The following is a 24,717-nucleotide window of genomic DNA, read 5'->3' as shown; positions in this document are numbered from 1 at the left end:
ATCAAACGATAGCCGTGTCTTATAAATATATTTTCCTCAAATACCGTAACCAGGGGACAGAATTAATTAAAATTCAAACCGTCTTAGGCAGCAACATAGCACGGCCATTGGCGCCCTCCAGTGGGAAACCATTAAAGTTGCACCTTTGTCGAAAAAATAAGAGCAAACTTCAAAATGTAGATTATTAAAATTCGTATGTTAAGCATCAATACAGACATGGTGACTGGTCATATGTTATAAAAAATATAATATATTAAATACACCACAACCCAAACTTGCTATATGTTTATCAATGTTTAACATTTTATTATTAAATAATTTAGTATAAAACATTACTACTATTGCTACTACTAAGTGAACTACTACTACTACTAATAATAATATTAAATATCACCATTAATGTGATATAGCAGCCAACAAAATATTTTTCGGGAGAAAACATAATCCTTTTGTTAAAGCCATTTTTGTTATTCCATCTTGAATGCAAAAATGCCCCCGGATCTACCAAATTCCCACTGCATCTCCTGTGCACAGCTCTCTTTAAGTCATTCCACAAGTTTCAATGGGCTTTAGATCTAAGCACTGATTGGGCCACTACAAAACATAGATCTCTTTCTTCTTAGCACATTCTTTTGTTGACTAGGATTTGTGCTTTGTTGTGTTATCAGGCAGAAAGCAATTTTTTTTTCTCTTGAGCTGTCAAAAAGAAGCGAGCAAATTTTGTGCCAAAATAAATTAATATTTAAAGTTATTTCTGATTATTCCTTGTGTTTTGATTAGAGCAGTAGTGAAGCAGCCTTATAGCAAGATGCTGCCACCACCAGTCTTCACTGTGGGTATGGTGTCCTTTAAGTAGTAAGTCATAATTTTGTTTTTGAGACAAACATATTTTTTTAAAAGCCCAGAATACATAACAGAATTAGTCCCATGATTTGTCATGAAAAGGCTTCTGCCTAGCCACCCTACACCCACAGCTTAGACATGTGATGAAACAAGATGTGAGGGTTGCATGCAGGCTGTAATCAGAACCTGTCTGATATTCCAGCAGCTCCTTTATTGTTTCTGTAGGTCTTCTGACAGCCTCCCTGATTTTTCCCCAATCATCCTTGTGATGTTCTTCCCTGTGGTAGTGCCCAGTTTTCTCTATTTGTGAAATAAGTACCTCACAATCTTCCACGCTGCATCAAATGTTATGAAAATTTATGACAGGTGAACAGTGATTACTTTTGAACTCACATGGTTTTGAATGTGACCTGGTAATTCTAAGAACAACCAGGGTATCCCTAGACTAGTGCAATGTTAATATGTGGTGCAAATGATTTAAAGATAACCAGCTTATTAGAGAAACATTATCCAACCCACTGCAGATTATTAAACATTTTATGGTATGTTAATTACATTATGGGAACTTTTTTTGTCCCTTGGAGCACAATAAAACACCAAAGTTAAAGAAAATGTTGCTACAAATATAACAGGAATAAAACACATGCTAGAAACTATATTTCTTATCTGGGTGGTCTGAATTAAACTGGATCTGTTTCAGGATTTAAACACTAAAATATCAGGTGAACTTTTAGATACTGTGCCGGTCCGCGCCCTTGTGACTGGGGACCCTGTTTTTTTTATTATGCAGCAGTGGTGAAACTTTATTAGTGTGACTGTAGCACTTGACACTGCAGTGTGTACAGTTAACCAGGGTGTGACTGAGTGATGAATAAAATCAACAAAACTCGATGTGCTCATCGCCGAACAACTGAACACGTCCGCTGTGCTGCACGGAGATCAGGAACCAGTCTCGCGCCTGGAGCCTTCGTCCAATCACAGCGCAGCTCCTGACGCCTCGCGACTCAGCGGCGCGGAAGCGTCACGCACCTGCCGGCTGCGTCTTCCGCACGCGCTCCTGCAAGTCTGCGTGCGTGCCATCTAAATGCGCGGAGCTGGAACCGCACGCGCCGTACTCACAGCACGGAGAATCTCCGTTTTAGGGGAAAAAAACCGTTTATGGACAGGTGCGTGAGTCTTTCTTTCTTTCTTTCTTTCTTTCTTTCTTTCTTTCTTTCTTTCTTTCTTTCTTTCTTTCTTCGATATCAACTCCAAAAAAGTAACTCTGGCATGCAGAAACAGTAGATAGTTGACAGTTCTGTTTCTAATTTCATTGAACGGAAGCAGTGACATTATTTAGTTTCTACCAAAGAATGTTTTTTCAGGTCTGGTCCTGACTGCCTCTTTCAATTTTACTACGGAAATTGTTTTAGCAATTCACAGGAAAACCACTGCCCGAGGCAGTGTCTATTGAAAGATTATCTTTGGCTCAGTATTTACTTAAGACTGAGATTTTCTATTCATGCAGCAGCAGATGAAGTTTTGCCACAATGACTAAATATTGAAATGAAACACACACACACACACATTATATATTTTATTTTATATACATATCCATATAAGATGAATGAGGTTGTGACTGTCATACTTTGTGATGCCATAATCTATTACCATAATCTATCAATTTATACTCTATGATTTATCCTAAATTTTATAGATCCTGCAACACTCTGACAATTCCAATACCATTATGTTTAACACCTAATTTAATCGGATTGTATTCACTTATATCGATTGCATCAAGGTAATTTTGTATTTATTTAAAAAAATATTCCCAAAAAAAGTTCAGATTTTATCTCCACCCTGCTTCTCTTGAAATTTCAATGGTAAGGTAAAGATACACGCAGTGCACTGTGTCTAAAACCAAGGTTTTTATTGTTATTATTATTATTATTATTATTATTATTATTATTATTATTATTATTATTATAAAGAATTAAGCGTGTAAGAAATGAGGCGTGAAGTTGTTTGGGTGAGTTCAGTTTGAATCTGTAAATCTAAAGTGTTGTCATGTGTGTATTACTCACCTCGCAGACTTAAGCACATTATTATCTCTCTCCATCTCAGACTTAAAGTAATGTCATGTCTATAATGTGTTTGGTTGGTGGGAATTATCTAGTTGCCTTGAAATAGTGCAGTCAATGTGGTTTTGACCTGCAAGACTAATTATTGTTGTTTAACCACCTGTAGTTATGGATGATATCATATAAAAAAATCCTGTTTCGAAATATCCATATGACTTGCACACTTTATGAGGGAGTGAAAGAAAACTTTAAAGAGGTATATGTACAAAATGTGATATTTACATACTGCTGTCCTATTAAAGGCTAAATTTATTAAAAACACTTTGTGCATAAGGAAAGGCCTTTCATGACCACACATGGCAAAGCAATATGCACTAGTCCACCTGTTAAAGCTTGGTAACATCTGCTACACATAAATACACTCTGTGTGTGTGTGTGTGTGTGTGTGTGTGTGTGTGTGTGTGTGTGTGTGTGTGTGTGTGTGTGGATGAGTGTAATAACTTTAAAGGAAATGACTGGAAAGTGATTGAGCAACACTCATTGAATATTTTTCATAATTGGTTAGAAATGTTAGCATGTAAAAGATTATTTTACAACATTTAACATGTGGTCCTTATTATGGTATTTCTTGACATAATTGCTAATCATGAATTAGCAGGCTTGCCCCAGACTGAACAAGGTTGACCATATATCAAACAGAGTCTAGCAAATTAAACTGTATCATATATTGCAGCAAATTATGAAATTATGCAGTAATGAGTAAATATGTTAATTTGTTGTGGTGAGGTTATGTATAAGCAGTTTGGGTCAGTCGGGTTTTGTCTAATCCTTGTGCTGGATACACTACTGAGCTTGATGAATGTCTGCTACAGCTCTCATCAGTTCCATTTTTGCTTTTGAAAAACATAAGAACATGAAATGGAGCCCATGCTGAGAGGACCCAGTAAAATGCATTTGGATATTGCTGAGTCATTTAAACTATAATTGAAATAATTTTCAAAGGAGAGCAAAATGTAATATCTTTTGGCTATGTATTTCGCTAATATACGTATTGCCATGCGAAAAGGGACTTAAAGGTTTTGCTCAATACCTTTGCTAAGGGCTGTGCTACACTTGGTTGTGGATTAATTGTACAGCAAAATGAAAACCTCAGACATAAAAATCAATGCAAAAATGGCTGTGTGGACCATCTTAGTCTATGAATTTTTTAGGAATAAAGTCTATGAATAAAGTATTTTTGTAACATTATTCTAATGTATCAGAACTAATTTTACTAATTCAGGATTTATTGTTTAATGTTTTGCAAATAACAACATATTGACAGACCAAGACAGGTTCTCTGTTTTTGTGTTCGTGCAGTCATTATAGGAGTCTAAGTTACAGCCAAGTGCTAAATGCTCTTGCTTAATTGATCATCAGCAAGTATGACCATCTCTGTAAAAGTCCAAGTTCTAGCAGTTTGCAGGTCCAGAGCATTCAGATGTGTGTTAACAGAATACCAAGAAGAAAAGACATCAGCAATGATCTTAGAGTAACAATTATTATTATTAATCTGGAAAGGGTTATAAGGCCATTTCATTTTACAGTAAAAAGTTCATGACAGTAAAATTAGAAAGAAGACTGAACAGGTATTTTTTATTTCTAAAGGTTGTTAGGAGAAACGCCCCTCTCGCTAAAAAGAACATGGCATCATAGCTATAGTTTTCAAAGTTGGATCTGAACGAACATAATACAGTGGTACCTCGACATACGAGTTTAATTCGTTCCGTAACCTTGCTCATATGTCAAATTGCTCGTATTTCAAAGCTTATTTCCCCATTGAAATGAATTGAAATGCCATTAATCCGTTGCAGCCCCCAAAATGCCACCCCAGATGATTTTGTTACGTGTTTTTGAATAGGAAAAATGTATTTATAAATGACAAATATTGTATAAAAACACAATAAAAGAGAATGTAAAGATATAATAAGGTTTTATTCAGTATATTTTCGTTGGAGATGAGACGACTTGAGCTAACGAGAACGCCGGTGGGGTGTGTGTGTGTGTGTGTGCGTGTGTGTGTGTGTGTGTGTGGAGGGGGGGGGTTAGAGGCGATAAACGGAGGCGGAGGGAAAACTCGTTTTTTTTTTACTATAACTCCTGCACACTACGTATCCCTAAACTTTACAATTTTATCTTTTTCTTTTTTGCTTATCTTAATTTTTTGTCACAATCTTCGCTTTCTGGCTTCGATTCGCCATCTAGCAGCGGCGTCTCGAGTTTGTATCTCAAGTTTTTGCTCGCGTAACAAAGCAAAAAATCGACCGAGTGACCGCTCGTATCTCAAAAAACTCGTATGTAAGGGCACTCGTATGTCGAGGTACCACTGTACTTCTAGAACAATGATCTTTGGATAGATGAAAACAAAGTGAGACGTTTGGCTATAATGCACAGTGCCACATTTGCTGAATACTAAACAGCGTATCAGCATATACCGGCTGTAAAGTATGGTGGTAGAGGTGTGATGATTTGGGCTTGTTTTGTGCAATTTGCAGACTTGTGCAACTTGCAGTCGTTGAGTTGGCCATGAACTGACCTGATAAGGACCAGAAGAATTTTGTTATGTCGTGATGTCCTGATAAGTAAAACATTTGTTTACTTTCATTTATATGCTGGATATAAAACACTTATATTCAGTACACAAATATATAAATGAAAGTCAAAGCCACATACTTCACTGTGCAAGGGTATAGAGCTGTGATATATATATATATATATATATATATATATATATATATATATATATATATATATATATATATATATATATATAAATCACATCTCTATACCCTTGCTCTTGTCTTTCCACAATGTGTTTTACAAACAGAAGAGCACAGGTGTGTATAATGACTGTGTCTAGACTTGCAGGCACACACACACACACACACACACACACACACACACTCTCTCTCTCTCTCTCTCTCTCTCTCTCTCTCTCTCTCTCTCTCTCCCCCTCTCTCTCTCTCTCTTGCTAAGCACAGTGTAAAATGATCAAGGAGACAGGTGTGTCTAATGTCTGCCACAGGAACCACAAATTCTTTATTACTATCTCTCTCTCTCTTTCTCTCTTGCTCTCTCTCTCTCTCTCTCTCTCTCTCTCTCTCTCTCTCTCTCTCTCTCTCTCTCTCTCTCTCTCTCTCTCATTAGTGTGGTAAAATGCTTGTAATAGAAGCTTGGGATTGACTTACAGTGGATAATTGTAATCTTTAGGAGTGGCTTAAAGTTGAACTGATATTGGACAATGACAATGCAGTGAGTCAGGCATATTTCATGGGTCATGGTTAGCAGAATGAAATCATGTTTTTCTCCTGTTAACTGAACACAATTTGTATTGTATTTGTACTACACTGCCCATTAGAGGGTGCTGTTTGATTTCTGAGGCAGTGACTGTAGAAAACATGTACATGCACAGCGTACTACATCTCTTCTAAATTCCTTCTCATAACCTCGACTGTAGACAGATTTACTATCATGATCATGTTTAAGGCAATAAAGAGAGTTGAAGAACTTTACACAAAATGGACATAATTATTAAAAATTAAAAGATGCAAAAGCTTTTATTTTGTTACTGGTTTCAAGATTAGCTTTAGTTTTAGTTATAGTGACAGAATTAATTAGCTGCATTAATAATTGTGGCACTGTCACTGCCAATTTTCATGGCACAGGCAAACGGCAGGTAGGCTGAGTGATGGCAAACCATAATCCAAGTAATACCCAGGGTCAAAATGGTCAAAAAGAACTAGGGGAAAGAAAAACAGCTTAAACTGTCAGATCTTACACATGCAATAATTCACTAAGAGACAAGACTAGAATACAGGGCCAAGATAAAGGCATGTATCACAGACAAAAAAAAGGGCATATATTCAAACTCTGTTAATGTGCTGCTGGAATCTCATTTAGAATAAACAATCTCACCTTATACAATGCAGTGTTAGAGCTGTTAAAACAGTGATTAGAAAGACAATTAAAGAACTGACCTTATTTTACCTTATTCTATGAAAAAGTCACAGATTTCTGCAGATTAGATATGACTATTACAGCTGTTCTACTTTAATATTTTGTCTAATGAGACAGTGTTAATCCTGTTAGAGAGAAAGCCACATTTACAAAACCTGTTACAAAAAAACGTTTCATTATTGATGGTTGCAGAGAAATGTTGTTTGAATCTCTGCACCTAAAACACAAAAAACATTACAGCTCAGCATTAAAGGCTGATCCCTAGCTGCTATACAACTCCTTCTAGCTACATATGGCATTGGTTTAAGTTGTCCGGTTACTCTTAATTAACATCTGAATCCTGGTAAGACACTTCTTGTTCCCGCATGCTGTAGATTACTTATAGCTATCCAGTTCTACTTCTTCTCTTGTTTCAATGCAGCTATTCATGCAGTGTTTGCACACACACACAGACAAAGAACATTTTTTTGTTTGAACAGCTGACAAGCATGAGTTGCATCTGCATCAACTTAAAATGGCAAAGGGAAATTATCCCTTATATGTCATATTGAAAACAATTTACAAAACATCCTGGACAATTTTTTTTTATTTTTTTTGCCTTTGCTCTATTTAAATGTGTATATAGCACTTATGTATGTTGGTTTCTTTGTTGAGTGTAAAGGTCTTTGTTGAAAGTTATAATGGTCAGTGCACAGGGATTTTTGTATACCTTATGCTTGAGGCATCTAGTTTGTTGTCTGGTGTTTAGATTGGGTGTGTCAAGTACAAATGTACAGGCAAACACTACTCAATTTCATTTAGCTTTTTAGAATACATGTAAACCATGAACCCCCTGGAAACATCTGCTACCAAAGGGATGTGGTGGGGATGTTGGGGGGTTCTGGTATTGGCGGACGTTTGTTTTTCATAATTTAATTGTAGTGGTTATACTAGTATGTCACAAAGGAATGTGTCTGTGTATCAGAAAGTCAGAGAAAGAATTGAACATATACCAAATAGAACATATATCACCCTGAAGGGCTGTAGTATTTCACAGAATGCATGATGCTTTAAGAGTTTATAGACACCAAACTCTGTCAAGACTTTCATAAATCTTTTAGATGCAATCACTCTCTCTCTCTCTCTCTCTCTCTCTCTCTCTCTCTCTCTCTCTCTCTCTCTCTCTCTCTATATATATATATATATATATATATATATATATATATATATATATATATATTTTTTTTTTTTTTATTTTTTATTTTTTTTTTTCTCACACACACACACACACACACACACACACACACACACACACACACACACACACACACACACACACACACACACACACACACAATGAATCTGTGTGGTATGTGTGTGTAAACAGAGCTTGTAAGATATTGCACAGCTCACATCAAACATACGTATAGCAAACTTATATGTAAGTTTGCTATACGTATGTGTGTGTAAACAGAGCTTGTAAGATATTGCACAGCTCACATCAAACATACGTATAGCAAACTTACATATAAGGGAGCATGAGCCACCCAGACTAATAAGCTGCAAACTGTCCTTTGGTTAATTTTATAAAATCAGATTTGTTTATATTCCTAGAAAATATATATTTTTCCAGCATTTCATTCAGTTAATAATGAAATATTACTACAGAATTATCAGGAATACTTACGTACCTGGTCACTAACTAGTGCTTATGGTGACAACCAAGTTTGCAGTATTCTGTACATTTTGTTTACTATTTCTTCATGTTTGACTTTCTAAACTGTATATATACTATATGGACAAAAATATTGGAACACTTTCTCAACCTTATGTGGTTCTTCCCTAAACTGCTATCACAAGTTGAAGGAACATAATTGTTTTAGATGTGTTCTGTCTGACCCCTCTTTATACTAACCCAGACATTCCTGTAATCCTAAACTAGACAGAGGTTTGACTGTGTTAGACTGTGTTAGTATTAACCCACTGCACTGTTTTTATTCTCTCATGTGGTTTAGCTAAATCTTTTTGCTCTAGCTCGGAAGTGCACTTGCACCCAACCAGAGCATCATAACATCTGTTTCTGAGATTTACATTTGAATGAATGAATAAATCTACACTGGTACGCAAGATTAGAACCTTAAAATAAATATAACTCTTGAATTCTACAAAGCAAACTTGTAAAGTGCTAATTTAAGTATTTCAGGAAGAGGTAGGTCTTCAATTGTCGCTTGAAGATAGTCAGAGACTGTGCTGTACGGACATCTAGGGGAAGTTCATGCCACCACCTCGGTGCCAGAACAGAATAGAGCCTTGAAGTATACTCACCTCTCATTCTGAGAGAAGGTGGTACCAGTCGAGCAGTGCTGGAGGATCTCAGACAGTGTGGTGCAGTGCGAGATGAGATAACATCCCAGATTAGCCAGATCTGCAAGAGAGTGAAGCATATAAATTTAGCTGAAATGATTTTCACAGAACCTTTAGTCACAGTACCCTTCACCTGCTCTCTTAAATATATGGCATACAAGAAACTGTCACATCTTTTTTAATAGGTCATGCCATCAGTGTACATGTGAATGTTGCTCTGAGACCAAAAGGCCCTCTGAGGTGAAACTAAAAGCCGGATGTTGTTTATTTTAAGTTCCCCCTTACAGATTTGTCTCATTATTAAAATCAAAAGCCTCCAACCTAAAATTGAGCCTCATATTGTGTACTCATGAAGAGGAGATGAGTTAAAAAGAAACAGATGGAGTGTAAGTAATTTGCAGCCTGGGAAAGCATCTGCAACACAGCCAGTGGTCAAAACAAAACAAACAAAACCTTTACAATATTTACAATGCAATTTCTAATAAGGAAATTACAGGAAATGTTGTGTGTGTATTTACATACACACAAACACACACACACACACACACACACACACACACACACACACACACACACACACACACACACACACACACACAACAAATATTTGGGCTGTCAATCGATTAAAATATTTCAACGTAATTAATCGCACAGCTGTCATGAGTTAAATTGTGATTAATCACGACTTCATCGCACATTTTTATCTGTTTTAAATGTACCTTAAATTAATACTTTTCAAGTTTTTAATACTTTGATCAACATGGGAATGGACAAATATGGATGCTTGGATGAATATTTTTACTCAGTATAGAGCATGACCACAAATCGTTCAGCCATTCATCCTTAGTTACTGTCTGGTCATGATTGTAGTGCTTTAAATTAGGCTGCATTTAACATCTCATTTCACCTGTAAGGTCACAAATCCTGACACACATGTGAATATCTAAAGCAGTAAACAGATACAGACCAAGAAACCAACATTGCATTATAATCCTAATATTAGCCATGTTCACGCCACCAAGAAGGAGGAAAAGAGGATGACCAAAGAGGAGGTTTATGGATGTGGTGAGGGAAGACATGCAGGTAGTTAGTTTAAAAGAGGCAGATGTAGAGGACAGAGTGTTATGGAGACGGATGATCCGCTGTGGCGACCCCTAATGGGAGCAGCTGAATGAAGAAGAAGAAGAAGAAGAAGAAGAAGAAGATCAGTCATGTTTACAATGTATGTGATTTAAACTAGGGCTGCCATTCAATTAAAATCTGTAATGGCGACAGTTATTGTAATTGTAATCGTACAGTTTTATCTGTCCTAAAATGCATACTTTTTTTTACGTTTTTAATACTCTAATCAACATGGGCATAGACAAATATGGATGCTTTAGTGAAACCAAACTCAGTGTAAAGCATGAAAACAAAATATTCTTGTAAATGTTTTAAAGTAATTATGGTGTTTTAAATTATGTAAATCACAAGGACACCAAACGGATTCCACACGGACAGTTTTAATTGTCTGATGTGTGCTAAATGTGGATTTTGGTGCTTGATTTAATACTTGTCACAGCAGTTTAGTGATTAAAAAATTATTTTAAGTTTTTTTATTTTTATCTGAGTAAAGAAAGGACGTTGTGAACAAATGTGTGTTGCATTGCAGGTTTTAATTTCGCCTCTTATACATTTATTTATTTATATTTTTAATAAAAATGGTCAAACAGAAATGCACGCTGCGTTTATAAAATTTGTGTCGTTAAAATGAATTTTGCGTTAGTTTGACAGCCCTTATATATACACTATATTTCCAAAAGTATTGGTTCACCTGGTCATAAGTATAGTATGTGATTTTTAACATTGCATTCCACATTTAGTCCCAATTTGCTCATATAATTCCCTCCACTCTTCTGGGAACACAAATGCCACAAGGGTATTATGAAAGGCAGGTGCTGATGTAGGGTGAGGAGGCCTGGGGTGCAGTTAGCGTTCCAATTCATACCAAAAGGTGTTCAGTAAGGATGAGATCAGAACTCTATAGCAGTCCACTCAAGATCTTCCTCTCCAAAGCATGTAAACCATATCTTCAAGGAGCGTTGCAATTCTGGAACAGATTTGTGTTTCCAAGTTCAAGTGAATGCATACTTTTATTATAGCACATCAAAAGACAACCTGTACATTTGAGTGCCTCCAGCTTTGTGGTAACAGTTTGGAAAAGAACCGCATATAGCAGGTAAGGTCAGGTGACCCAATACTTTTGGAAATATAGTGTGTGTGTGTGTGTGTGTGTGTGTGTGTGTGTGTGTGTGTGTGTGTGTTGTGTATGTATGTATGTATATATATATATATAAACCAGTTTGATTTGATATTAAGATAGATTATTTTATTTTAGTAAATTATTGTGTCATCTTAAATCATTAGTAACACAAATCATAATGCATAGACACACACACATACACGCCCCAGGTTTTCTTTCTGCAGTCCAGATGTGCTCCTAAAGAAGGTATTGATAGATAATGCATACCTGAGTTAAGCTTTTTCTGTTTCTATGTTTATCCTAATGGATGAAAATATTTTAAATTCCTCCTTTAAGTCTTTTCTAAGCACAAGGGTTTTTACCTGTCAGTCAATTAGATGAAACATTTAATGTTTTTCTGTGGTGAAAAGTGGGTCACAGAATGAGGGATGGAGGGTATAAAAGCAAGCAGAAGGGAGAGGTAGACAAAGAGAAAGGGAGAGAGAGAGAGAGAGAGATACAGGTGGTGGGACATGGCAATAGGAAGTAGACTCACTGCTCTGCCAGAGATGGGCAGACGCTGATAACAAAGGAGATAAAAACAAACAGCAGCTTTGTGTCATGTTTTTATACATCACCACACCCACATGCACAGTGCAGTAAATCCCCTGTCTATGCAATTTACTGTTAGTTTGTGATTTTTAAGTTTGATTAGCAACTTCCTGCTAAATATTCACATACTTTTCCTTTATAATGTAGCTAGTGGCTGCTAACTCTGTTGAACGAAAACCAGCACAACTTGTTGGCTAGTTTTTGAAAACCATTAATTAATATTTACAGCATGCAGCAGACACTCATATACGAACATGCTTTGTAGTCTCCATTAAAACATCCTCAAGCAAGTAATAAAGAAGTCAGTGTTTCAAACCCAACTAGTCAGAAAGGCTTCATGTTAATCAGTGAAGACATTCACTCACCATTCAAATGTTCCTGGATAATTTTTGTTTTGCACAGCTCTAAACTCTAGTGAATGTTGTGCATGAAAATCGCTAAGATCAGCAGTTTCTGTAATACTCAAACCAGTCCGTCTGGCACCAATAACCATGCTATATAAGGTCAAAGACAATGAGATCACATATTCCCCAGGCCAATGTTTGATGTGAACATTAACTGAAACCCTTGATGTGGATTTTCATGATTTTACACATTACACTGCTGCCAAATGATTTTCGGATAAATTGCATGAATAACCAGGTGTTCCAACGGAAGATATCATATCATGATAATATGAAGAAAGATTGCCATACTTGTCTTGTCTCAGAGTGGATTTCAAGCATTATAATGGTTATTATAATTAATATTTATGATTAATTATTGCACATCAGGATACCAGTATAGTTTAAAAACTGAAAAAATAAATGTTGTCAGTAAAGCAGCTAAAATGAATATTACACTGGGCTTGTAAAAATAGAAATGGAGTTAGTCACACACTGGTTTAATCTTTTTCTAGAAAGTTCGACACTTTTTATTACAGATTTTCTGGCATGGAAAACACTTGGGTAATTGTACTTTGTTATGAATCATATTTACTGTTGCAGGAATTTTATTATGTTAATATTAATAACGAACAATTAATACTTTTTCCAATGGTTTCTCAGTAATATATTCTTTTTAGGGTTTCTGAAGATAAAGTGTCCTGTTTGCCATTCACATACTTCTACATAAATTGATTAAGATTTTGACACAGTATATATATATCACATTTATCAACTTAAGTTTACTTTCTCTGTATATGTTCCAACTATTCATTATGGAGAATAACTATGACACAAAGCTGGTTTAAAAAGGTGTAAAAAGATTAATCTTTTTTTTTAATCCAAAGACATTCACTTGCTTCCTAAACTTGTTGCATAATGACTTGTTTTCCAAGTTATTATATACACCAATGTATCGCGTGTACAATATATACACCAGTGCATTATATAAAATCCATTGTATGGGGAAAGCCAATAACTTTGTAGTCTTAAAGTGTACATTCTAATGCTAAAGCGGAATACATTTGAAATTACAGCGCATGTAAGACTGAAACAGAAGTTAAAAAAGTTTTAATGCAGTTCTTTAGTAATAGATAGGTTAAAACTTTCCATGTCAAAATGCATTTGTGTGTATTACTGGGATTTACATTCTTTATTGAAATTATTGGGGTTCCATATAGATTGTGAACACTGTAGAGGATTACATGTAGATACTGTGCTGTGCGTGTGCTGTGTGTGCATTAGGTGTAAGTGTGTTACCGCTTACCCTAATCTCGAGTGTGGGTAGTCTCGAGTCTGCAGGGCCCCCAGCTTTGTGTTTGCTGTGCACATAAAACTGGCACAACATTGTAGAAATGCAAATGAACATTTCTTAAATATTCTAATGATATAGAGTTTACCGTGAATACATTTATGCAAATCTGTAATAGGTTTATACAGTGGCAGGCGCTCAGCACCAGCAAAGCCTTCTCTGCTGCCTTAAACACTATCCGAAGCACTGACCTACATTTTTTTTTCTTGGTTGCACTGCTTCCAGTACGTGTATGTGGATGTTAGTCCAATCAGATTTCAGCCTCTATGTGCTGCCATGTCAATCTAATCTGCCCAGGGCCTGCAAAATCTGTACTGCTGGCCTTTTTACCTCAGTCTCTATAAGCAGTAAGTCTGTTTCTTTAACCAATCAGATTACATATTCGCCTCACAGGGCCAGCTAGCTGGCCCAGAATAGCATCAGCATTTTTCCGTCCTCTGATTTGTTGGTCAGAGGGAAACTGTTATAGCCAAGTTCGACTGGCAAAACATGTGTGTAGCTCTGCACACAATAATACATCTGAGTTAGACTTTTTATGCCTACAGAGTAAGAGAAATTGATTTAGTCTCGGACATATATAAAAATTAATTTTCCAGAAAAGCTAGACATTGTGAGAAGGTCGGCCAACCCCGAAGCTAGCTAGCTTGTCTCAGCCTGGGAAATGGTTTGTTCTTAACTTCCAGACCAGTGAATATGAGTGGTACCACTGGATTACAGCCTCTGAGGAGCGGTGCAAATTATGAGTCTGCATTTATATGTTTTTGTCATGTTATTAGACAAATATTGATTCTGAAATGCACCAGGTGATGTAGGTGCACAGTTGCGCTGGTAGTGTAGAGGTTTGGAGCTTGCTTTAGTAAAATGGTATTTACCCTCCATGAAATGCCACACGTTGTTATATTGCGTTTTTGTATAGTCTTGAAGGTTTCTATAATTGCAACGTGATAGTGGTGGTATTAAGAGGTGGATTAGGCCCTGAAGGCCCAGGTACCAATTGCACAGCCCGCCACTGGGTTTATAAAAAAAGACAATTTACACAAAATATTAAATACATTTGTGTGTATCAGCAGATTTTGCGGTTGTTTTGGGTGAAGAATTTCACTTTGTAATTACAATTAAATGAAAGAGAAAAAGGCTCCAAAATATAAAAGCATTGTCTGTAAACCGGTATATATATATATATATATATATATATATATATATATATATATATATATATATATATATATATATATATATATATATATATACATATATACATATATATATATATTTGGACCATATTCAGAACTAATATTTCCTCCAATATAATATGGTGTTAAGGATAAGAATGAAAAATTACATGTGTAAATACAAGTTATATACTTCACCTGGAGAAGAACAGGTAGCAAATTGGTGATGTTTCTTTTTTTTCACCTTCTTTCACAAATTCTCTGTTATCAGAATCATTTTTGTGCATGCTCTGACAGATTTGCCATGCTTTTGCTTTTAGTTGCTGCTTTTCTCACCTGCAAAATTATCCTCGTCCCCAAATTCCTTCACAGCTTGCCATAGTGTCTGCATGGCAGAGTTGAATCTACAATGACTAAATAAATTATCTGATGAAAATGTGTTTAGATCTCAACATATTTATCATGCATTTAATATGCTTTACATTGTAGCTAATGCATAATCAGTGTGGGGGTCTGCTAAAGGGCAGGACTCAGTGTGACCACCACTTTTGCCAAACACCTAAGACAATCTTAAGTGTATATGCATGTTTAATTAGTTGTGCAAAACTTTTTGACTCATATTTTGTGATAGTTAAGGGAGTGCAGAGCTCAAGGGCTTTAACAGTGAAAACCCAGCTGTACTCACAACCTACAGCATTGTTCACACATCTGTTTCTATATTTTTCTTCTCCCTCACCCCTTCTCACCGGACACTTTAAAAAGATCTGAAAATTCTCCTATTTTTCTTTCAAAATCCTGTCTGCTCTCTTATCTACCCTTGCTTGTCCAGCAAACAGGTTTCATTTGGATTAATTCTTGCTTTAGCAGTTTTCTGTCCTGCTACAGGTTTGCTTTTTTACTCTACCCTTTTCTCTGCAGTCTCTCTCTCTCTCTCTCTCTCTCTCTCTCTCTCTCTCTCTCTCTCTCTCTCTCTCTCTCTCTCTCTCTCTCTCTCTCTCTCTCTCTCTCTCTCTCTCTCTCTCTCTCTCTCTCTCTCTCTCTTACCCTCTCCTACACTCTCTTTGTCCACATCTGGTTTAGATAAGATTGGGCTTTACAATACATGTCTGGCGCATCATGCTTCTTTGATCTGGCACCGACAGACCCGTCTTTTACATTTCTGGACATAAGACAGATAATAGACAGAAAACATTTGCTTCAGCTGTCTTTTTTTTCTTTGGAATGCATCTGCTTGCTTTTTTTCATAAATCTCTTCCTTTCTCAGTGTTATTGCATATGTTATTTCTAAATCTGTGGTGAAATGGTGTTCATTTTAGTTTAGAGTCCAATTTATAGGTTTCTAATATTAACACTAAACAAGAACATATGTGACAGATAAGTGGTGCTTCTCATTTGGATTAAATTGATGCCCAAACATCTATTCATGAGAGATCCTTTGTTGCACATCTGTAACAATGGCCTGTTCAGCGAGTCCGAGAGACAGACCTCGAGAAGGCAAGAAGAACAAAAGACGACAGAGTGAGAGAATCCAGTAAAGCATGGGCATTCCTGAGAGTACTTTGTCTAAGAATTCACCAGTATTATTTTTCACTTAAAACAGCAGACTATATAAAAATTACCCACTCACACGAGCCATAGTGTCAGTCTGCGTGTTTGTGTTCATGAAGGGTGTAGCTGTACATTCCAAGGGGTCTGCACTCCTTCTTGCCCTTTCTTTCTCTGTCTGTCACTCTCTCCCTCCCTCTTTCCCACTGATGTGTTTAAACGTGTGTGTGTGTGTGTATGTGTGTGCCAGAGAGAGAGAGAGAGAGAGAGAGAGAGAGAGAAGAGAGAGAGAGAGAGAGAGAGAGAGAGCGAGAGAGAGAGAGAGAGGACACTTTGAGTTAGAATAGAAGCAGAACAGAGGAAATGAAAAATTCAGACAAAAAGACCTCTAAAGACCCACTAGGGTTCTTTTTGTCTGTGAATGAACCGTGTGTGTATTATGCTTAAGTGTGTGTTGGTTCCATAGCTGGTATAGGGGAATGGATATGAAGTCCAGAACTGCCACTGAGGAAAAGTATGAAAAGCCTTAAGGGGGATTTCCTCTGTTAGAGAAAGCTTTTCTCCTCCCCTTTTTCTTTTTTCCCTCCCTCCCTCCCTCTCTCCCTCCCTCCCTCCCTCTCTCCCTCCCTCCTTCCATCTCTGAAAAAATAGTCAGGAAACAAGAGTACCAAACCAAGCAACAGGCTCTTTGGCACAGAGCAACTTTTTGTGCTGCTGTGCTGTGTAATGGCAGTGAGTGTCTGCCCAAAACGGACAGCAATGCAGACATGTCCTCTCGGGATGTAAGTCTATCTGCAAAACAAAATCAGCTTCTGCATGGATAAACAAAGATGACATCTGGATAACGTGGATTATTTCTTTCAAAATGGTATGACTGTTGGTCCTGCTGTTATGTATTGTCTACACTACAGTTCCGATATATAGTGTACTGATTATGTATTCAGCAGAAAGTAGACTGGCACAAGATGTTTCTGTTTTTAATTAGGAATTAGACATACAATTCTTAAGCAGGCAGCATTGGGAGGCTTAACTGGACATAAACTTATGCATGGACAACCTGTCACTTTCTGCCTAAAGTGCAGTGAGTTTGATTTAATGCAAGTGGTATTTTTTATTCGGTCACCCCACCTTGTGTGATTCTGACAGAAATGTCAACCATGATACAAAAAACACTGAGCTCCACACAGCGTTTTGATTAAAAGCTCTTATTTAAAGTTTTTAATGCATTGCATGGATCATACTTATTTTTACACATACTTTTGTGTGTGTGTGTGTGTGTGTGTGTGTGTGTGTGTGTGTGTGTGTGTGTGTGTCTGTGTCTGTGTGTGTACATGTGTGTGCATGCGCCTTTTGTTGCCTGACTCCTGTACAATAGTTGGGGGAGATTTTATTAACACTTATTAGTTATGCCACAGTTATTAGTCATGCTTCAGGTTAACAGAACAGGTTTCATACAAAGTCACATTAGAGTTCAAATTTTATAAAGGACAGTACTGGAGTATTTCCTATTATATTTAATGCTACATTAATGATTAAATTGCAGTAAGTCTGGATTCATGACCATGTTCCAGTTTTAATTAGGGCTGTCAAAATTAAGGCGTTAATAAAGCATTAACGCAAATGTAATTTAAATTAGTTTTGGCACTAATTGTATTAGCACATTATTAATCCAACGCTCATTTCTGTTTAACAATTTTTATTAAAAATAGAAATAAATAAATAGAAAAGAGGTGAACAACGCAACAAACATTTATTCACAATGCCCTTTCTTTTCTCAGATATAAAAATTTATAAACTCCACTAAAAAATAATTTTTAATCACTAAATGTTTGTTTCCCCGATGCGCCAAGTCTGAAATGAAGCACCAAAATCTGCTATGATGCACACATCCGGCAATTAAAACCGTCTGTTTGGAAACATAGCAAACGTTTTGTTTGGTGTCCTAATGATTTACGTAATTTAAAACACCATAATTACTTTAAAACATTTCCAAGCATATGTTGTCTTCATGCTCTAGGATGAGTATGGTTTCACTAATATTAAACATATATTTGCATAAAGCATCCATATTTGTCCATGTCCATGTTGATTAGAGTATTAAAAACTTAAAAAGTATTAATTTGAGGACAGATAAAAATGTGCTATTAAGTTGCGAATAAATATTTTTATTGTTCGGCAGCCCTAGTTTAAATCACATACATTGTGAGATATTAGGATTATAATGCAGTGTTGGTTTCTTGGTCTGTATCTGTTTACTGCTTCAGACATCTGTATCAGAATTTGTGACCTAAAAAGGTGAAATGAGATGTTAAATTAGGCTTGCAGCCTAATTTAAAGCACTACAATCATGACCAGACAGTAACTAAGAATGAATGACTGAACGATGTATATTCATATTATTTGTGGTCTTTGTTTTTCCCATAAGTTTTATATCTGACTTCTGGTTGTGTCTCGTGGCATATCAGTCTGGATGTAAACCTTTAACCTAAACCAGCTTGAGAACTATTTAAAAAAATCCTACAAGTAAATAATATACTAGTTATTTATACATATTATCCGTTTAGAACACATTGCCATCTCATTTTGAATAATGCATTTATATATATATTTACATCCTTACTAAGCTCTAAGATCTATGTTAGGAAGTAGTTAGGTCAGGTGTCCATGGTAATAGGTTATTGTTATGATGAGCAGCATGGTCATAAATTCTAATTGGAGGAGGGTGCATTTTTCCCCTAATAAATGGTTAAATGCCTTTCCTGTATTAAGGTGTTTGGGGGATGGATGGAATCACCATTGCTTATTAGAATTTCATTTACAACTGTCTGACTTTCTGATTACTACTATAGACAGACTAAGATAGCCACCCTCTAACACTTAATCCTTCAAACATATGAATTATGTAGCACTACAAAAAGTGTACAAACAATATACAGTACATGCTGAACAATGAACCTATTCTGAAGCACGATTCTGCTTTGCTTTATCATCTGTTTTCAGCATTTCCTATTTCTTTCTACAGTAATGCAATTGAAGCATACATGTTCTTTTGCCAATGTAATTACTAAGTGGGGCTGGCTTATCTCAGAAAGCAATGAGCCTCCATTTAGGTTTGGTAATGAAGGTCTTATAAAAATGTGGCTGAGAATGTGAGTGTAATATAGAAGGAAAACACTTCCCAAACAGTGCTATTTTTAATAATGGAAACTGGTCCAAAATTGGAAGGAGCTGGGTTACCTCTATTTAATGACCAGCTTTGATTTGCTACATCCAAAAACATTTAGTTGTCGGACCAATCTAGTTTTCATCATTGTTTTACGTATTGGATTTATTTGATCAATATGATGTTAACAACAGTAGAACAATGGGATCTCCATTGTTCGAAACATTCCGCAAAATCGTCTATTACTGGCATTTCCCTTGTTGGCCGTCGACTGTGAGAGACCTCACTTCAAAATGCAAACACGCACTCTTGATTGACAGCTTTCAGTGCAAGGCATTGGAAATGCAAATACAAACTGTGCAAGGCGCCGGAAATTCAAATGCCTTACGACAGGCTACATATGTGATGCAAAGAAAGTGAAAATGCAAATGTGGTAATTAATATTGCTATTTAAATATGAAATGGTCATAACTCGTAAGACACAGGAAATACTGTTGCAAATAGTTTTTGCTCTTCCATTTTAAATTTGGCAGTCACTGTGCATTTGCATAAGTGAAAACGCTAATGCAAGATTTGTCCGGAATATCCTTGGATCATCTAGCTTGATTATTTACCTTGGACTTTTTAGTGTTGCAGTCGAGGAGAGCTGGTTTTATTCCACCTCCAACTGTCATTTCATGTCCTCTGTTTATTAAAGCAACAATAGCTTACCTCATACAGTGTCATGTGATATTAGATGCTGGTATCGGAGGATTTTTTTTCAAGTATGAGTACAGGAGCCTGGAATTATTGTTATACTTGATATGATATTTGATGTACAGCCAACAGTGGTTTCATTAATCATCAGTGAAATGTTTCTAGCAGCAAATTTACCGAATTGGGCGTAACTTGTAAAGTCATATTTCTGTCTCCATAAAGTAACACCATGTACGGATCCAAGTATAGAGACATAATTGAGAAGTCAAAACATGAACTTGATATTTCTGGAGAGAAATATTTGATCTGGAAGATTACACAGAATGCTGCTAAAGCCAACAAAAAAAACCCTGATGTTTTATGTAAATATGACTTTTGACTTATATATAAATGTAGATGTACATAGATTGTTCTTCTGCCACATGATTGGGTAATTGGATAATTGAATGAATAAGCAGGTGTGTAGTTGTTTATTTTTGAAATGCTAAAATAAATGAATAGATTTCTATAATATTATTCCTTGTTTTGGCTTCTGTGTTTACCTCTAAACACAAACCTAACTACCAAATATTTCAGATATTTCCAGTTTTATGGTTTCTGATTTCCAGAGACTGAAGTGCTGTGTGTCATCTTCTGCTTAGGGGCAGGCCTCTGCACACTTGTTTTTGCTTGCAGAAGCCAGCATGTCTGTTTGGCAGCAGTGGTCGATGGAAAATAACAGCTTCTAGCCAATCTCTCCTGACACAAACAAACAGCTCACACTGTTTTGGTGTGGCCTCTATGGATTTATGCAACCAACTAAAAATAGTCAATAAGCATACACAAAACTATATTTTACACACATTGATAAATATCCAGCCATAAAGACAAAAAAGCTGATTCAAAGCATCAAACAGTTAGTATCACTAAATCCCCTGTAGTAAAAGATTCAAAGGCAAACACTTACTGGAATGATCTAAGAATGATGAATTGGTATTTAAATGAGCAGGCCTGGATACAAGCAGCCACTCTGCTAGAATATCTGCTATGCATGGCAAAAAACTAAAAAAAATGCAAACACAACGAGTCATTTTTTATTCATTCTCTGACAAATGGGAAACTGGGCCAGATTCACCTGATGACGCTAATGTGTTTTGCCCGAGGGCCTGAGCTGGAAGGAGAAGGCCTTGGTCCAAGCATAGGTTTGTTTTGTCATGGTAATGGAGTTGGTGCAATACCAACTAAGAAGAAAAGTAAAGGGGTATGATGTTGACAAAAGGAAATAAAGAGAAAGCCTCTTTTCTGTCATGACAGCTGCTAAGTTAGGACTGGAAAGTGCTGTGTGCTAGAAAAACTATAGTAATGGCAGAAAGTACAGTGAGGAAAATAAGTATTTGAACACCCTGCTATTTTGCAAGTTCTCCCACTTAGAAATCATGGAGGGGTCTGAAATTGTCATCGTAAGTGCATGTCCACTGTGAGAGACATAATCTAAAAAAAAAAATCCAGAAATCACAATGTATGATTTTTTTAACTATTTATTTGTATGATACAGCTGCAAATAAGTATTTGAACACCTGAGAAAGTCAATGTTAATATTTGGTACAGGAGCCTTTGTTTGCAATTACAGAGGTCAAACGTTTCCTGTAGTTTTTCACCAGGTTTGCACACACTGCAGGAGGGATTTTGGCCCACTCCTCCACACAGATCTTCTCTAGATCAGTCAGGTTTCTGGCCTGTCGCTGAAAAACATAGTTTGAGCTCCCTCCAAAGATTCTCTATTGGGTTTAGGTCTGGAGACTGGCTAGGCCACGCCAGAACCTTGATATGCTTCTTACAGAGCCAATCCTTGGTTACCCTGGCTGTGTGCTTCGGGTCATTGTCATGTTGGAAGACCCAGCCTCGACCCATCTTCAATGCTCTTACTGAGGGAAGGAGGTTGTTCCCCAAAATCTCACAATACATGGCCCCGGTCATCCTCTCCTTAATACAGTGCAGTCGCCCTGTCCCATGTGCAGAAAAACACCCCAAAGCATGATGCTACCACCCCCATGCTTCACAGTAGGGATGGTGTTCTTGGGATGGTACTCATCATTCTTCTTCCTCCAAACACGTTTAGTTGAATTATGACCCAAAAGTTCTATTTTGGTCTCATCTGACCACATGACTTTCTCCCATGTCTCCTCTGGATCATCCAAATGGTCATTGGCAAACTTAAGACGTGCCTGGACGTGTGCTGGTTTAAGCAGGGGAACCTTCCGTGCCATGCATGATTTCAAACCATGACGTCTTAGTGTATTACCAACAGTAACCTTGGAAATGGTGGTCCCAGCTCTTTTCAGGTCATTGACCAGCTCCTCCCGTGAAGTTCTGGGCTGATTTCTCACCTTCCTTAGGATCACTGAGACCCCACGAGGTGAGATCTTGCATGGAGCCCCAGTCCGAGGGAGATTGGCAGTCATGTTTAGCTTCTTCCATTTTCTAATGATTGCTCCAACAGTGGACCTTTTTTCACCAAGCTGCTTGGCAATTTCCCTGTAGCCCTTTCCAGCCTTGTGGAGGTGTACAATTTTGTCTCTAGTGTCTTTGGAGAGCTCTTTGGTCTTGGCCATGTTAGCAGTTGGATTCTTACTGATTGTATGGGGTGGACAGGTGTCTTTATGCAGCTAACGACCTCAAACAGGTGCATCTAATTTAGGATAATAAATGTAGTGGAGGTGGACATTTTAAAGGCAGACTAACAGGTCTTTAAGGGTCAGAATTCTAGCTGATAGACAGGTGTTCAAATACTTATTTGCAGCTGTATCATACAAATAAATAGTTTAAAAATCATATATTGTGATTTCTGGATTTTTTTTTTTTAGATTATGTCTCTCACAGTGGACATGCACCTACAACGACCATTTCAGACCCCTCCATGATTTCTAAGTGGGAGAACTTGCAAAATAGAAGGGTGTTCAAATACTTATTTTCCTCACTGTATGTGGAGTGTCAGATACATTTTCTGCATGTAACATAATACCTAATCTATGTTTTAATTAATAAAATGAATTTGTATTGATCTCATTTTGATTATTATTTTGGTACAATTAATAGCTATTTGTGAAAATTTTGAGTAAATTTGACATGGTCCGAAAAAGAGATTTGTATAAGGATTATGTTATGTTTAGTATGTTATTGTAATTTGCAATTTCTTGATATTAAGGCAAGGCAAAATATGGCAATAATGGCAAGGTGACAAATTAACCTTCAGACAAATGCAGTGCAAGATGTAAACATTAGGTTGTCAGCTAAGAAAACGGTCAGTGATTAAATATTTCAGTTATATAAACATGTTACACTCACCCGAATGTTCATTTAGTAATTTATTTATTTTTAAGTGTTCATTTTTATTAATATTATTATTATTATTATTTTATAATTTGCTCTATTTTTGTTATCAACTGATTTGTGCCAGACATTTATTTATTTTTTTTCATAGTTTTCTAAGGAAATACTCAAGAAATTCACATTGTCTCAGGCATTTCAGTTAGAGATGAAATAAACATGATGTAAATATAGATGTTCAGACAGATCAGATGGATGCTGATAGTGATGAATAGTGAGACAACATTATCAAACTGATCATGGATCGCTTTCTTCCAAGATAAAAACGACATGAATAGTTTGAACATTATAAAAGGCAATGTCTTAAAATATACCTGATGTCAAGGCAGTTGAACACTGATGGGAAATTTTGTGTTGATGTGTTAGCACTCTCCATCACCAACATCAAAACATCAATTGTCAAAATGTCTATTGTGGAAAAAAAGTTCACCCGGAGAATAATTCCAGAGAATCTACTCCAGTGCACATCAAAGTTGTTTTCATAGTTTATGGTTATTCTTTGTGCTCTAAAGCATTCATCCCATTAGTGGAAAAATGTCTCTGAACTAACGGTGGTAATGTAAATTTATAATTTGCTGGTATTGTGACTGTCCCTGATAGAACCAATTCATGTCTTAGACCACGTTTAACTGGTGGAATGTTGTTTTCTAAACCATTGTGTTGCCTTTGCCGGATTTATTATTTTTCTCAGTCAGAAGTGACAATATGCAACATGTTCTACAAATTAATTCATGTGTGTTTTAACCCTGTGTAACCAGCAGAGTCACACAGCATGCAAACTATAGAGTTATAGCCAGGTGTTAAACCACTGACACCTAACAGAATATATTTTTTTAACAAAAATATAGTTTTAATTGATTTTCTTATTGTTTGATAAAGCAGGTAGACAGCAGACAGGTGGAGCAATGATTGAGGCTTGGAGTTTGCATGTTAAAGCAGCGGTAAAGTCTTGCAAATTCTCAT

At 36.5% G+C, this 24,717-nt stretch overlaps 1 protein-coding gene across 3 annotated transcripts in view; it reads left to right on the top strand.

The window, feature by feature from the left end:
- The first annotated feature begins 17,182 nt into the window (after window positions 1–17,182).
- quob (quattro b) overlaps window positions 17,183–24,717 on the top strand; it is a 32,684-nt gene continuing 25,149 nt past the window's right edge. For 2 of the 3 annotated variants that reach the window (XM_083527821.1, XM_083527820.1), the window contains exon 1: window positions 17,201–17,311. In XM_083527821.1, the coding sequence (XP_083383947.1) occupies window positions 17,297–17,311 (15 nt within the window). In that variant the 5' untranslated portion in view covers window positions 17,201–17,296. Of the gene's footprint in view, window positions 17,398–24,717 lie in introns of all 3 variants that reach the window. The other variant, XM_083527822.1, reaches the window with a different exon arrangement.

The sequence above is a fragment of the Silurus aristotelis genome (genome assembly GCF_946808225.1).
Source record: "Silurus aristotelis genome assembly, chromosome: 2".
Lineage (NCBI taxonomy): Eukaryota > Metazoa > Chordata > Actinopteri > Siluriformes > Siluridae > Silurus > Silurus aristotelis.
This window is presented reverse-complemented; position numbering and strand designations above follow the sequence as displayed.